The sequence below is a fragment of the Rattus norvegicus genome, chromosome 12, assembly GCF_036323735.1.
Source record: "Rattus norvegicus strain BN/NHsdMcwi chromosome 12, GRCr8, whole genome shotgun sequence".
Classification (NCBI taxonomy): Eukaryota; Metazoa; Chordata; class Mammalia; order Rodentia; family Muridae; genus Rattus; species Rattus norvegicus.
Window position 1 is genome coordinate 16,593,682 of NC_086030.1, and position 16,322 is coordinate 16,610,003.

The 16,322-nt window shown below is 43.1% G+C and overlaps 1 protein-coding gene across 7 annotated transcripts in view; it reads left to right on the plus strand.

Moving 5' to 3' along the window:
• Rnf216 (ring finger protein 216) overlaps positions 1–16,322 on the plus strand; it is a 121,542-nt gene that overhangs the window by 25,355 nt on the left and 79,865 nt on the right. For all 7 annotated transcript variants that reach the window (XM_039089364.2, XM_063271261.1, NM_001107122.1 and 4 more), the window contains exons 8-13: positions 3,826–3,940; positions 4,553–4,692; positions 9,042–9,092; positions 10,570–10,707; positions 15,440–15,588; positions 16,000–16,078. In XM_039089364.2, coding sequence (XP_038945292.1) covers positions 3,826–3,940; positions 4,553–4,692; positions 9,042–9,092; positions 10,570–10,707; positions 15,440–15,588; positions 16,000–16,078 — 672 coding nt within the window. The remainder of the gene's footprint in view (positions 1–3,825; positions 3,941–4,552; positions 4,693–9,041; positions 9,093–10,569; positions 10,708–15,439; positions 15,589–15,999; positions 16,079–16,322) is intronic.

Below are 16,322 nucleotides of genomic sequence, written 5' to 3' on the forward strand. Positions count from 1 at the left end.
GTGCATGGTGCACAAACATGCATGTAGGCAGAGCCCCCATACACATAACATAAAATAAAAATAAGCTTCTAAAAAAATCAACTATGGCTTAAATGCCTGCATGCAGTTTTAACATGGCAGGTTGGGGCTGTGTCTGCTCTCTGAGGCAGCTAAATTCTTTGATCTGCTTTGTCGAATTTGCCATCATGGTTTGAGCACAGGCTTATATTTAATCAATCATCTTGAAACCTGTTTTCAGTTCTCTCATTGTGGTAAGAGCCCTTACACACATGCACATCTCTCTCTCTGACAGTCTTGCTGTGTAGCCTGGAGAGTGTTTAGACTGACTGGTCTTGATTTCCTCTGCTTACCTCCCCAGTGCTGGCAGTAAAGGAGTACACCACCTCACCCTGCTTGCTTTTGGAGAGGGCGGTCTCACTGTGTAGCTCTGGCTTGCCTGAAATTAGCTTGTAGGCCAGGCTGGCCTCAAACAGATTCTCCTGCCACCACCTCTGAAGTGCTGGAATTAAACCTGGCTCGCACACCCTCTTTTATACGTGTACTTTTTGGAGAATCTCTGTTTTCAGGATTTACTTTGGGAATGGAATACATTTGTTGTTCAGGTAAACAATGTACTCTTTTCCGGTGCTTTCTTTCTTGAGTGGTGTAGGGGATTTTGTAGTTAAATTCAGAATGGCAGCAAGCTAGATGCATTCTTCAGGAAGTTCAGAGGCAAGAGGGCAAAAGCCAGTAGCTTTTCCCTTGGGCCAGTTCTGGAAGGCACTACCCACTACAGGGAGTCTCAGTTAATTCCTCCCAGAAATTCCTCTAGGAAATACTCTTCTCTGTCTGTGCAGAGGCTTTGTTGTTCTTGTCGTCATTGTTTCTAGATTCATCCAAGATTGGCATGACACCTGTCTTGGTTTGCATGCTCAGGCCTAGGAACTTCAACCAGCTTGAAATTTTGATTTTCTTTCTCTCTCTCTCTCTCTCTCTCTCTTTTTTTTTTTTTTGGTTATTCTGCTGTAATGTGACTATCTTGTTCAGTTTCTTCATTGCCTGCCCTAGCTCGTGCACCAGGAATATCAAATGAACATTTAAACCCTCTAGTGGAGCAGGCCATCTTTTAATCTATTCTATAGTCAGTCTCTCTCTAGGTGTCCACTTCCCCAGGCTTCATAGACTTCCACCATGTGGCTTTAGTGGTCATCTTGAATGGGGCATGTCCCCACCTTTACCTCTCCTCTCTACAAGCTTTCTTTCTGTCCCTGGGTCTTCAAGGCATCGTCATGCCTAGTGTCCCATTCCTCATACTCATTCATTCTTATTCTCTCCCCCCCAACCCCCCTCTCTTGGCAGAGTCCTGCTGTGTAACCTCCATTAGATTGAATCTCATCATCCTCCTGCCTTAGCAGCCCTTGGCCCCCAAGTGCTGAAAATATAGGTGTACACCCCTTCTTCGTATCTCTCTCTTGTTTTTCTTTTTCTTCTTTTTTTCCCCTTTTAGGTCTTCTAGGTATCTCTTAGGGCAACTTTGGCCCTTGTTTTAGATGTCTTAAAAACCTTACCAGACTGACTGCTTTAGAACTGTCACAAGCAGATGTTTAATTTATACATGTAAGTAAATTCAGGGAAAGGATTAGACAGCTAAAAGAATATTATTTTTGAGCTCCTGTTGTTCCTAGCAAGTCTTTTTAATCCTTATTTACGCGTGCACCAACCAGGCTGCTCCTTAAGATCTGAGCCTCAGTGGAGCAGGAAGATAGTGTAAAAGTGGAACTCAGTGGGAAACTGGTGGCCTGCCTTGCACAAGTCCTATGTTCATCCACAGCACTATTGAACAAGGAAGGAAGGAAGAAAAGAAAATAGGACACAGATTAGCTTTCTTCCAAAGAGCTTTTAGTCTGTTTGGGTACACAGTGTGGTAAGTGCTCTCAAGGCAAGTAAGAGACCTGGAAAGAAGAAAGGTCACTTAGAGCAGAGCCTTGATAGAAAGATACTTTCACCACAGCCCAAGAGGCAGGAAAGAAACCTATGTGCCCTGGTGCACACTGGTCACAAGGCAATCTGATTACATCTGGTCTGTAAACTAGGCATTTGGCCAAGTGTAATAGAAGTGCTGGTTTCTAATACAACTGTTCAAGTGAGAATTTGGAGACTCCTTTAACTAACAGCACAACATTTTAAAAGGTAATGGTTTCCCGACAAGTACTGAATGTTCATTTTAAGTGAGACTTTCTCACTGCTATGGAGAACAATCTGCTTAGGGCTCCAGGCTGGAGCTTCTCCCTCTCTTCAATACCAAGCCAGTGAACCACTATTCAGGATCTCTGAGCTCACCTTCTGAATAGCACCTCTGCTTTAATGGCTGAATCATTAATAATAAAAAAAAAAAGTATATGAGTATTTTACCTACATATGTGTCTGTGCACCACATCCTTGCCTGGTGCCTGGGGAGGTCAGAAGAAGGTGTCAGTTGTAAGCCTGCATCTGGGTGCTGTACATCACATCCTGGTCCTCTAAGAAGAGCCATTGTTCTTAACTGCTAAGGCATCTTTCTAACACCTGAGCACTAAGTCATGACTTTAAGATTGGTTCATTCGGTTTGGAGATTCCAGAAAGAAGAAAGGGGAAATTCCACACCCAAAGGAGAGCAGAAAGGAAGCATGATGGGCGTCACCCTTAGCAGGCTTTGGGGTCTCCAGATTTGTATGAGGCGGCATTGTCAAAGAAGGGAGCATCAATTCTAGACTGTACTGTCGGCAAATCTAGCCTTTTTGAGGTTTGACTTGGGCTAGCCCTTCCACTAGAAACCTATGCAACATTTCTTCCAGAGGCTCACAGTTTGGTAGAAGAAATAACGTGAAGCAGAGAAGCAAGCAAATAGTTATGCTCTCATGACTGAGATGTCCTCTGAAAGAAGAAAATACAGTCTGTTTCTAGAGGGCCTCACAGCAGGCATAGAAGAATGTAGCATGGCTAGAGGGAGGAAAACTGGAAAAAAAAAAAAAAACAACCCAGGTTTGCAAGGGAGGAATAAGATGCCACTCTGATGAGTAGCGTTTATAAGACAGCTAAATGTTACATATTTGAATGGACAGAAAAAGTTAGAGAAGTGGCTGGAATTTTGAGAGCTAACAGTTTGCAGAAGGCAAACCTGCGTTACCTAGAGGGTATGTTGAGTAGACTAGGCTCACATTTTGTGGGGGAAAGGGGGCCTGCAAAGGAATGAGAAAGAGTTAGCACATGCCTATTGCAAAGGAGGTCAGAATCAGGGAGATGAGGACTCACGCTGAGGGATGCTTGCCCTCTTATTAGTATTTGGGCCGAATAGAATTTGAGTTGAAAGCCTGGCTTTTCAGTTTTGTTTATGCCCCTGGGGGGTAGGAGGTGAAATAGCATCTCATGGCTCTTTGACCTCAAAGAGGTAAAGAGGGGTGGGGCTGAAAGCTGACAGAGGAACGAGACCTTGGTAGGTGCTATTAGGAAAGATCTAAGACATGATGAAGCCAGGTTTGGGAAGGAAAGAAGTGGACATTGGTCTAAGGACTTCACACTGCCACATACAGTGAAGAGCCTTGGTGTGTGGGGAGGGAAGCTTAATTGGGGGTTAGACAGGGACTGCCACCAACAACACTCAGTAGGCTGTTCACAAGTATTCATATAATTAGTTGTACTTATGCATGGATAGCTTAGATTTCCTTGTGTCACCATTTAATCTGTTAGAAAGCATTTTGGTGGTGTCACACTGGGCAGAGCTGGCATTGTGAGGGAATATGAAACTCAAAGATTGCTTCCTGTGTACTTGTTCTTTATGATGGTAACCTTACCCTTCTCAATTTTTAGGCCTTTTCTGATGCCATTAAAAAATGGCAGGAGCTATCACCTGAAACCAGTGGAAAGCGGAAAAAGAGGAAAGAAATGAATCAGTATTCTTTCATAGACTTCAAATTTGAACAAGGTAATAGACGCTGAACGTGGCGATAGCACATAAAGTTGGAATCTAGTACCTTGTTTGAGGTCACTGAAGTGGGGTGCAGTGTAACCTGAGGTTTGCAAAGGCCCAGCAGGCATCAGACTGACTGACTAGAACAGCACATCACAATATACAGACAGTGGCAGAGGACGCTGTGCAGTAGGAAGTTTGTATGGACTAAGAAGAAAGGCTGCTAATCATGGACAGACACTGCTCTGGAGATGTGAGAATTGATTATATATTGACTGGCAGATTGACCAGTAAACAAACACAGGCCATTCTAGTTGTATCTGTAATAATTCAAAAGTGTAAAAACTATCCTTATAAGGGTTATAAGGTGTATGCTCCCAGTGCAGTGCTGTCAGAATAGGAGGGACTTTGTAGTTGGAGATCATAAAGAAAAGATGAGGAAGGACAAAGCCTCCCCACAGATTCTGCATGATGAAGCGTGCAGTCTCCAGTGGCAGGATGGGTTGTGGGAACCTACAGTGTCCTGCTATAGAGCTAGGGAGTGCTCAGTTGTTGACGAAGCATGGTTGGCCTGGATTCCTAGTGAGTAGTTGTCGCTGTAATTTCACTTTGTGATATATCTTCTAGGTAACATAAAAATAGAAAAGAGGATGTTCTTTCTGGAAAACAAGCGTCGACACTGTAGGTCCTATGACCAGCAGGCCCTCCTTCCAGCTGTGCAGCAAGAGCAGGAGTTCTATGAGCAGAAAATTAAAGAGATGGCAGAGGTAGGAAGCTGTGCTCTGATCTTGGTTGTGGTTTTGGGGTTCTAGCTTGCGCTCCCTGTTGGGAGTTTGGTACGTGCTGGTTCCTTTGGGCGCTAGGGATGTAGCTGGCCTGGGTTCCATCACTAGTACCACGTGCACTCCTTTCTTTTTTTTTTGGAGCTGGGGACCGAACCCAGGGCCTTGCGTTTGCTAGGCAAGCGCTCTACCACTGAGCTAAATCCCCAACCCCACTGAGCTAAATCCCCAACCCCTCGTGCACTCCTTTCTTAAGAAACACATGTTGCGGGGGTTGGGGATTTAGCTCAGTGGTAGAGCGCTTGCCTAGGAAGCGCAAGGCCCTGGGTTCAGTCCCCAGCTCCAAAAAAAAGAACTAAAAAAAAAAAAAAATAAGAAACGCATGTTGCTCAAGCCCCTTAAGTCTAATCCAGAAAGCCAAAACAGGGGAATCTTGAGTTGGAGGGTTTGGTTTTCCTCTGTACTGGGTACTAAGCTCACAGTTAGACAGCATTTTGCCATTGAGCTACAATACCAGCCCCAAATTTCCTTTGTTGGAATGGTTAATAACACAGTAAAGTTTAGTTTGCCTTTAGGGTTTTTGTTTTGTTTGTTTGAGAAAAAGTCACACTGTAAACCAGTCCAGGCTTGTTTTGAATGCTTTGAAATCCTCCTGCCGCATTATTCCAACTGCTTAGATTAGAGACATGAACCTCAGGTACTGAGTTCCCAGAGATCCAAGCTTGTGAGATCACATTTTTTTGTTTGTTTTTGAGGCAGGGTCTCTTTCTTTCTGTGTAGTCCTGACTGTCGTAGAACTCTCTGTGTAAACCAGGCTGATTTTAAACTCAAAAAAGGTCTATTATTCTCCTCTGCCTGGAATTGATGGTGTATATAACCTTAGGTCACTTTTTTTTTTTAAAGATTTATTTATTATATATAACTACACTGTAGCTGTCTTCCGACACACCAGAAGAGGGCATCACATCCCATTACAGATGGTTGTGAGCCACCATGTGGTTGCTAGGATTTGAACTCAGGACCTCTGTGCTCTTAACCACTGAGCCATCTCTCCAGCCCCCACATTTCTTAAAAAGATAGAACTAGCTCCTTTTTTTTTTTTGTAGCCAGCAGTGGCTGAGCAGTCTCTGCACTCATTCGTAAGATGATAATATTACCCGTGTGTTGGAATGTAATCCTAGTTTCCTAGTTTCCTTGGGAGCCAGGGCCAAGTTTATACAAGTTCAAGGCTAGCCTATTTAACTTAAATAGAGAAGATAGAGAAGGCCAAGAATGTGGCTGAGTGGGAGAGCATTTGACTTAGCAGATCCCGTGTTCAATTTCCAGACCACCATGAAAATAATAGAACATGCCAGTGTTAGTGAGTCAGGCATGGTGGTACACACACACACGTAGTCCCAACATTTGGGAGACCAAGGCAGGGGAATCACAAGTTCAAGGCCAGTTTGAGTTGTATACTGAGACCCTGTCTCTGAAAAATAAAAAGAAAAACGTTCACATAGAAATATCTTTAATAAAGCAGTCCAAGATAGTGTTTGTTGCTATTGTCTGGCAACAATTCTGTGGAGCAAAATGAGAAGTCCGGGAGTGCTCTTACAGCATCTGCATGTAAAAACTTATCCTGAGGAGAGGCACTCGTCAGCTGCGTTGAGAATCACTGAATCAGCACCAACACACACACACACACACACACACACACACACACACACACACACACACACACACAATTATCTCTCTACCACCACAGAACATAGAAGAAAACAACTGAAAGAAAAATTACTGATTAATCAAAATCGAGTATTTGGATACACATTCTCTCAAAATGAAGTGATGATATATATGTGTGGGTAAAAATTAAACATCTCAAGCAGACGTCACTATCATTTGGAGAAAGTGTTCATCTTGATCCATGGTCACAGAATTGCATATGTTAATACCACTGTGGGAGGTTGTAGAGATGACTGAGATTAAGAGTAAACACTGGCTGCTCTTCCAAAGGACTTCAGTTCAATCCCCAGCACCCACATGGTGGCTCACAGCTATCTAACTCCAGTCCCAAGGCATCTGGTGACTTTCGCTGGCTCTTAATGGGCACCAGACACACACATAGTAAACAGACATATAGGGAAAATACCTATACATATAAAGTTAAATTTAAAATCACAGAGCTAATCAACAAATGGTTTTATAAAATGGGTTATCTGTTATTTATAGTCATTATTAACCTTACATTCAAATTGTCCTTCTGACCAATGGCCGCCCCTTTGTCCTAATCTGGTAGTTTCTGGCCACATCTTTGCTTTCTGGCATGGTGAAGTGGTCTGGTTTCTCTGGTCTTGTTTTATTTACGATTTCTCTTGTTACTTCTATAAGGAGGAAGGGCTTGTTTGGCTTAAATTATTACCATATAACCATTCCTCATCTAAGGAAGTCATGACAGGAGCTAAAAACAGGGCAGGATCCTGGAGGCAGGAGCTAAAGCAGAGGCCATTGTGGGTCCTGTTTCTGGCTTGCTTCCCATGGCTTCCTCAACCTGCTTTCTTGTGGAATTCAGGCACTCCAGCCCAGGGATGACACTACCACATAAGCTGGATCCTTCCCCATCTAATCACTAATGAAGAAAATGCCCTCTAGGCTTGTCTGTGCTTGATCCTATGGAGGTATTTTCTCAATTAAGGTCCTGTTCTCTCACTTTAGCATGTGTCAAGTTGACATAAAACTTAACTATCCAGCAGAGGACTAGATCTGGAAAATTTCTCCAAAGTGCTTTCCTTTTTTATTGGATTTTTCATGCTCAGATTTCCATTCAGAGTTTGATATACAAATCTTATTATTTCTTTCTTTTATGGTGTCTGTGTCTGTTAAAAAAAAGTCTTGACTCTTAATGGTCTAACACGATTCCCACCAGATTAGATTTTAAAATCGGCCAAGCATAGTGATACAGACCTACAGTCTCAGGTCCATGAGAGAGGGAAGCAGGGGAATTTTTACCCCAGAAGCTCAGGACTAGCCTGAAGAGCATAACAAGAATACACTTCAAAAAAAAAGTCACTAAACAATTGTGGTTGTGCCGACAACTTTTGCTTATGATTTGACTTCTAGGGAAATAGCCTTGGGGGTAGGGGGCAGCGGCTTTTTACCTTTTAGTTTTGTAATAATTTTATTTATTTATTTAAGTCAAAACTATTAAGTAGGAGATGTCCAGAGGGCCAGATTCTTTTCTCCCTTCCTCTATATTCTTACTCATTTTAGTTTATCTTTACTTAGTTCAAATAAAATGTGTATGGGTATTTTATTTATTTCTCTTTATTAGTCAAGAGATAGATGGAAATAATTTTTTTTTAAAAGGAAATAGAGTTAGCAAGATATGGCTCAAGACATTTGCTGAATAAAGCCTGTGATGTGAATTTGACTCCCAGAACTGGTGAAGGCTTCACAAAGCTGTCTCTGCCCCATTCCTGCATACACACGTGTATATCGTCATCCAGGAAGGACTACAGCCTCTGCTGCTTCCCTCGGCAGTGTGTATCCGGAGAGCCGTGTGACCACATACGCATTCAGCCACAGCCATAGATGTCTTCCTCTTCGCTTTTAAAACTGCCTGCTATAAAATTGTCAGATGTCACTATTTGTAAATAAGTGTGTGGGTTCATTAGTTCATATTTACGTCTCGGGGCATCTTGGGGACAGGTTCCTCAGTAGACATGGAGGTATACAATTTAATCCCAGCCTGAGAGGCAGGGGCAGGCAGGTCTCCATGAGTTTGCAGCTAACCTGATTCATTTATAGCAAGTTCTGGGCCAGCCAGGATATATAGTAAAACTGTGTCTGGAAATTAAAGTTTTGGCCAGGCATTATGGCTATGCCTTTACTCACTTGAGCAGGAGGGAGACATGCTCTTCTTTATGAGTTTAAGGCCTGCCTGGTTGTGAGTTCTAGGACAGCCAGGTCACGACTACATAGAGATTTCTCTCTGGGAAAAAAAAAAACCAACTTGACCGTTGAGTTCACACCACATGCCTTCTTTTTGGTCAACTCTTTTCCGTCTTCTGCAGCAATGCACAAATGCTGTCTGCTTACCAACTTAACCTCAGATTGTGTTATCAAACTTAGTTTGGGTTCTGTTTGCTTATGCTATTTGCTATTCCAGAGTGTTTCATATTGATTGGTATGTTCTTTTATTCACTCTGTAGATGGATGCTCTGGTAGCTTTTTCATCCACTGAACAATGTTAACTGCAGGGATACCTGTAATAATGTGCATCAGATGAATTCAGTGCTAATGGTACGGTTTTTTTCTACGTTTGTATCTGAATGTGTGATTCTCTTCTTCAGCACGAAGATTTTTTGCTTGCCCTGCAGATGAATGAAGAGCAGTATCAAAAGGTATTTTCAAATCTCACCAAGTTAATTTATTCTGTATTTTCTCATTTGGGCTCTTGAAAGCAAACTTTTTTTTTAGAGTCTCCTGTTGACTTGTCAGCTTGCAGTTCACTCAAGTCACGGTCAGTAACATCAGCCAGAAGAGGCTGTCTTTATCCAAGATCAGAGCAGAACTAAAAGGAGATAGATAAGCTCTTAAAGACCATGAGCAGAAATCCATAGCATGACAGAAAATACTTTCCGTGTCTGCCCTTTAAGTGACTATATGTTCTTCAGTGACAGTTAGTTGGCTCCTGGACTTCTGAGAGCAGGATTGGATATAAAATCGAGCAGAGGCTGAAGGGAAGCGGGAGGAAAGAGTTGGGAGAGAGTAGTATTACAGGTAGACGTTCAGGAAACAGAATGGTAGGTCAGAGAAGGAGGAAGGTTGAGTCGGGCAAGAGCAGAGTGAGCATATAGGAGACCTGGGCTAGCAGACTTGGAAGACAGTCGGTGCCAAGTGAGCTGGGAGAAGCTGAGCCGAGCCAGAAAAGATATTGTTAGGAGACCAATGAAAGAAAAACCACAAAGAACCACAAACAAAATAGCTATGTAAGTTTATAGAAACAAATATTATAAAGCAAAGTGACATTTTTACATTCTAAAATTTTTACTTTTTTTTTTTTTCCTCAAAGAGGTACAGAAATCTACTAGTCAGTTCTAGAAGGAAATGTAGAACTCAGATTCACTGTGTGTAGCCTTGGGCCGGGGTTTCTATGCTGTGTCTGCCAGCTTGCTTAGTGGCCTTCTAAGAGAAGTGGGCAGGCTGCTCTGTCTCACCAGCAGACCCTGACAGTATATGTATTTGATGTGACTTAAATTGCTTTCCTCAGTCTCTTAACCAACAGCAAGGGCTGGCGTGAGGAACATAGTCTAGCTTTAGAAAGCTTCTGAGATAATGTGTCATGCTGTCATGCTGTTAACCCTTTTATAGTCAGTCATGTCAGCATCTGTTGGAGAGGCTACCTTCTGTCTTTAGCTCTGGTGTAGTGTTATACTGATATCCTGATTTAGGCTTTTTTTTTTTTTTTTTTTTTTAAATTTACCTACTTTTGGGGCTGGGGATTTAGCTCAGTGGTAGAGAGCTTACCTCTCTACCAGAGCAAGGCCCTGGGTTCGGTCCCCAGCTCCGAAAAAAAGAACCAAAAAAAAAAAAAAAAATTTACCTACTTTTGAGACATGATCTTACTTCATAGCCCTGGTTGGCCTTGAACTCTAGTTCCCCCTTTTCTCAGTGTCCTTAGTACTGTTGTCATACATACATTGCCATGCTACCCAGCTTCTGAGCTAGATTTAGACAGTAAAACCGTTTCTTGTTATTTGGTGTCTCGTAGTAGTGGGTGTTGCCCTCATTATGTGTCTGGGGCAAGGAAGTGTGTGAGACCTCGCTTCCTGGGTATGGGTTATGGGGGCATTAACATTTATCTTTTTGGCCTTACAGGATGGCCAGCTGATTGAATGCCGCTGCTGCTATGGGGAGTTTCCATTTGAGGAGCTGACACAATGCGCTGATGCTCACTTGTTCTGCAAAGAATGTCTCATCAGATATGCCCAAGAGGCCGTGTTTGGATCTGGAAAGGTAAGTGTGTGCTGCACATAAATAAGAAGGGTGACTGTGCTTATGAACGAGTGTACTTGAGTGGCTGCACAGTTCTGCTAATAGGCTGATATATGCGTGACCTGTTTTGTGTCATGTTGTTTCTGAGTACAGTAGGTTTCCTGACTCATTCATGCCCTATGTCTAGCTCCACAGGGCTCTTGTCTCAGCACTCATCTTGCCGGTACAATTAAAGGTTGAGCTGAGGATGGGTCTTCATGTTATTTAAGCATATGAACGTGCATTAGCATTTTTCACATACTTAACGGTTTTATAGTTGCTTTTAAAAGACAGAGTAAATCTAAGATAGTATTTCTTACTCCAAAGTAAATTTTACTCAACACCAGCAAATCTCTTCTAGCAACCATGGCAAAGTGAAAGTGAGCCCCTGGCACAGGCCTGTAATCCAGCTGTATAGAGGACCTATGCAGGGGGATCACAAGTTCAAGGCCAACCTGACCAATTTACTGAGACACTGTCTCAAAGGAAAACTAAAGTAGGACTAGGGCTATAGCTTAGCAGTAGAGTGTTTTCCTACCATGTTTAAGGCCCTGGATTCCCCAGTACTGACAGAGAAGGGGACAGAAGGAGAGTGGAGACGGGGGAAAACTAACAGTGATTTAGAACATGGCCATGGCCTTTTATTTTTATAGATTTTCATATGTGGTACTGTATTTGCATCAGGCACACACCTAGTCCATCCAGTGTCTCCTATCATTCGTCAGATTTTTGGCTTCTTACTCTTTAATTATTTGCGTGTGCACATACAGATATAATTTGCTAAGTTAGTGTTAGATATATATGTGTGTGTGTTTAAGGGGTTATCCCTAGAGAAAACTGATTCTCCCTTTGTCAGCAGCCTCTTTCCTGAGCGTTCTCATTTTGGAGTAAGACTTTGTGAGATTTCTCCCATCTGTGTTGGCATGTTGAAATTTTCTGACAGTTTCCATGTCCAATATAGAGGATGGTACCTTGCAGCTGACATCCTGGTTCTCTGACCTGTACTCTGACTCTTAGAACCTTTCCACCTCTTCTGTGATGCTCTTCTGGCCTTAGATTAGGGCTGTGTTACAGATGCATCGGTTAGGGATGGATACCCAGGGTCACCTGGTCTCTGCATTTTTGACCAGTTACGTCATCATGTCTACCTGCTGCAAAAAGATGTTTTCTTGATGGAAGATTAGTGGTAGAAGGTATAGGATTAATGTTTAGAGTGCAGTTTAAAGTTACACTGGTTCAGTGAAGTGGCAATAGTAAGTTTTCCTCTGGTGTCGTGGCCTTACCAAATACAGGTAGCAGGCTGTACAGTATCAGGAGTAAAATCTCTCCTGTATGGAACTGGCCCTCGGTCCAATTAGATGGTTGTTGGTTACCCCTGGGGTAAAAATGCCTCCGTTGAACCTATGAGGACAAGGTTTGTCGTCTTTTTTGTCTTTATTGTGGTCATGGGCATCCCCTGGTAGGATTGCTTTTCTCCTGGGCAGCTTGCATAGCGCCACCTCATGCTCTGAAACCAGTCCTCAGGAGGAGGCTCCCAGGTCTGCTCCAGTAGATTCCTCAAGTCTTCTGCCATAGTGTTGGTGTCTTCAGCTCTTACCTCAACTTCTGAGGGACAGCAAAGGTCAGCAACAGTAAACCATACTCTTTCAGTCTCTTGGCCTCCCCCAAAGAACAGTTCTAAAGGAGGTTTCCCATGTCTGATACTTTTTCTTTTAGATAGTCTGTGGATTTTAGAAAGGAACATTGTCATTTCAAGTGTCATAACTTCATTTAAGAGAGAGAGAGAGAGAGAGAGAGAGAGAGAGAGATTGATTTTAAACATAAAGTAGTATGATTTGCTATGCCTTTTAAAAGCATCTTTAGTGTCACTCATCCCTCCCTGAACCATTCCCTTCTCCCCCAAGACAGGATTTCTCTGTGTAGCCCTGACTGTCCTAGAACTCTTTCTGTAAACCAGGCTGGCCTCACCCTCTGAGATCTACGTGCTTCTGTCTCCCAAATGTGCTTTTTAAAAATTTACGTATCTGTAAGAATGTCTGCACTGTGTGAGCTCCTGGTGCATGAGGAGCGTAGACAGGGACGTAGACCCCTTGGAGTAGCAGGAGAGATAGTTATTATGCGCCACTGTGTGGTTCCTTAGAATCTAAGTCTGGTCCCCTGGAAGAGCAGCCAGTGCTTCTGACCACCAAGTCATCTTTCCAGCCCTCAAACATAACCTTATATAAATAGCTTGAGTATCACGTTATATGACTCATCAATCTCATATACTTGCCATGGTTCACTGGAAAATCGCATGGGCATGGTAAATACTGAGACAAATCTAACTTGATAAATAATTGCACCCTGTAAAGTCAGAACCCTGAAAGACCAGGAGAACTGAGAAACTCTGTGAGACCGGGAGGGAGAGCCTCAGCCTCCAGCCTCCCACTGATTGCTTAAAGCACTGTCTGTTCCATGGCCCTGGACATGTGGATCTCTTTCCACTAGCAAGGCAGGTACTCGCTTTTGCAGTTGTCAGTATTGCTCACACTGGCAGGCAATTCATCTCTGTGGAGAGTTAAGATTCTGTAGGTTGAAGTTCTCAGAACTCAGAGAAATGCTTATACTTCCAAGGTTGTTACACAGGTTGTTAGAAAGCTCCAGGTCAGCAGATTGATCAGAAGCTCGGGACATGGAGGGGTAGATAGGTGGATGGAGTGAGCATACAAGCTCTGTCTCTGTGGTTAGGAGACATCACCATCCCCACAGGGAATAGAGTTTTGTTCCCCTTCCTGTAAGCCTCCAGTGTTGAACACCTGAAAGTTCTCCAGGTCCTGTCCTTTGAATTTTTTTTTTTTTTTTTTTTTTTGGTTCTTTTTTTCGGAGCTGGGGACCGAACCCAGGGCCTTGCGCTTCCTAGGTAAGCGCTCTACCACTGAGCTAAATCCCCAGCCCCCTGTCCTTTGAATTTTTAAGGAGTCCTCTTTACATAGGTAAGATTGAAGTATCAACAGCTTATAGAAATGCATTAGATGGGGTTGGGGATTTAGCTCAGTGGTAGAGCGCTTGCTTAGCAACTGCAAGGCCCTGGGTTCAGTCCCCAGCTCCAAAAAAAAAGGAAAAAAAAAAAAGCATTAGATAAGAGCCTGATAGACAGAAACCCACCAAGGCTATTCAATCCTTCCTGTCCTCTCTGTGATGTGACCCCATTTGAAATTGAAGGTCTTAGTGTACGGTAACATAACAGGTTCAGAGAATTGCTTTATGGCTGCCTCCAATATAAAAAGACAAAGAATTGCAGTATATATATAGGGTTGTTTTTTTTTTGTTTTTTTTGTTTTTTTGTTTTTTTTGTTTTTGTACTGATCTTGAAGAAAAATGTTGTGGCCTGCCTTGGGGAGGAAAAAAGAACACTTGAAAGAGAGGTCAAAGGGACTGTTTTCTCAGGCTGATAGTACCAGCATTATAGCAAATGATTGTCTCTCAACTTTATCACTAGTTATTTTGAAGCTGCTTCTGGAACCAAGGACAAAAGGTCAAATACTTATTGTTCTAGTCACTGTGGAAGTAATAGGGGCCATGGAAACCATGATTGAAAAATCAAAATACACACACATACACACACACACACACACACACACACACACACACACACACACACACACACACACAAAATTTGGGGGAGACCAAAGAGAGCTCACAGCTAGAAGCCATGTGGGATTCTAGACCAAAAAGGAATAAACAGAAAACCTGGTGAAGTCTTCTGCCTCAGTTTCTTCTCCTGGAAAAGGAAGATGCTCAGGGGATTCTTGGGAGCGTTAAGTAAGGTCATTTCCATGTGTTCACTTTGGGTTCTACCTTTTTCTTTCTTTTTTTTTTTTTTTTTTTTTTTTCGGAGCTGGGGACTGAACCCAGGGCCTTGTGCTAGGCAAGCGCTCTACCGCTGAGCTAAATCCCCAACCCCTACCTTTTTCTTATGGTTCCTCAGATGTCTAGCATGTGCGCCCCCCCCCCTTTTTTTTTCCACTTTTCCTTTTGGTTTTTAAAAAGCACAGGTTTTCTCTGTGTCACATTCTTAGAAATGATGTGTTTGAAAGTTTTTTGAGCTGTGGGCATATAGGCCAAATGGTGACTTTGGGTACGTGAATAGTGATCCTCCGATAACATCCTTAGGCATTTTCACTAGATGTGGATATGAAATTGCCCTCACCCCAGCATCCTAGCACTGAGTGGGAAGAGGAGAAGTGGATGTTGCTATTCCATATGCAAAGTTTGCTTCAGGTCTTCACTTAAGGCCACACATGAGCTCTGCTGTCCCTGAACGTTTCTCCTTTCTATTGATTTCCATCCAGAGAAAGTCAGAGCAGAAGCTGGAGCCACTCCCTCCCCATTTCATACCCAGTTAACCTTTTCTCTCTCCTTCCCAGAGTGGCTCCAGCTTTGCAGACTCTACAGGGGAAGCAGCTTATTTCAGACACTGAAGCCAGCCTCTCCCAGTGTCACCTTAGCCACTGGTTTCTTCTTGGGCTGCTGGAGGTCTTCTGACAGGATCAGAGAAGGCCTTTACACTTTCTTATCAGTTCCAAGCTTAAAGGATGGCTTATCAGAGGAGAAGGATTTTGTAACCTCCGTATTTGTGCTCATCTCCCTTCCCTTGAAAGACGCGTTTGACATCCTTCACTCTTTGTTATTCTGAATCCCTGGTTAACGTTTTTCTTTGCTTACTTTATTCTAGTCAGAGCTCAGCTGCATGGAAGGCAGCTGCACATGTTCCTTCCCAACCAGTGAACTGGAGAAAGTGCTCCCCCAGACCATTCTGTACAAATACTATGAACGGAAAGCTGAAGAGGAAGTCGCAGCAGCCTATGCTGACGAGCTTGTCCGGTGAGTTCCGAGAAACTGCTTTACCCCAAGGTAAAGGCTGTTCCTACCAGGCAAGAAGATTGTCTGCATTTTCTAGTACTTGTTGCTAAGAAATGAAAGAAATGACAACACCCATCTGTGGACTCTACCTGCACACCTCACTTACTAGTATTCTAGCTTCTAACTGAATCACTGTGCCCTAGGAGGAAGGAAAGGTAATGGTTACAAGGAATCCTTGAAAGCTTGAGTTATGTGACTGATAGTAAATTTGGACTTTGGAATGGTGTTTCCTTGTAAATGCAAGTATAGGAGACAGCTCAGTCTAGGTTGTAGTGATCGTTAAGGAATACAAAGTGCCCTCCATCTTGGTAGCACGATCCCATGAGACCTACTTTAGCTATCTTGAGTGATGCCACTTTCCTGTTATTCCAGGTGCCCCTCTTGCAGCTTCCCTGCTCTGTTGGACAGCGATGTGAAGAGGTTCAGCTGCCCTAACCCTCGCTGCCGAAAGGTAAGGAAGACAGTGGGGGTTTTTTTCTAGCACATTGCTTGAGTTTTGGCTTGACCCATGTTGGTTATGTTCTGTGATCTGCATGCCGATGCACAAGAATAGTTTGACTCTTCAGGAAGCATGTGAAGATTTGTGATGGAAGTTGGCGTAGTTACAGAGGTGAAATTAGTTGTGGAATCCAGTTGCAAAGCTCAGTTTTTCTCTTCTATGTCATTTTATAAAGACAGATACTGTGATACAAAAT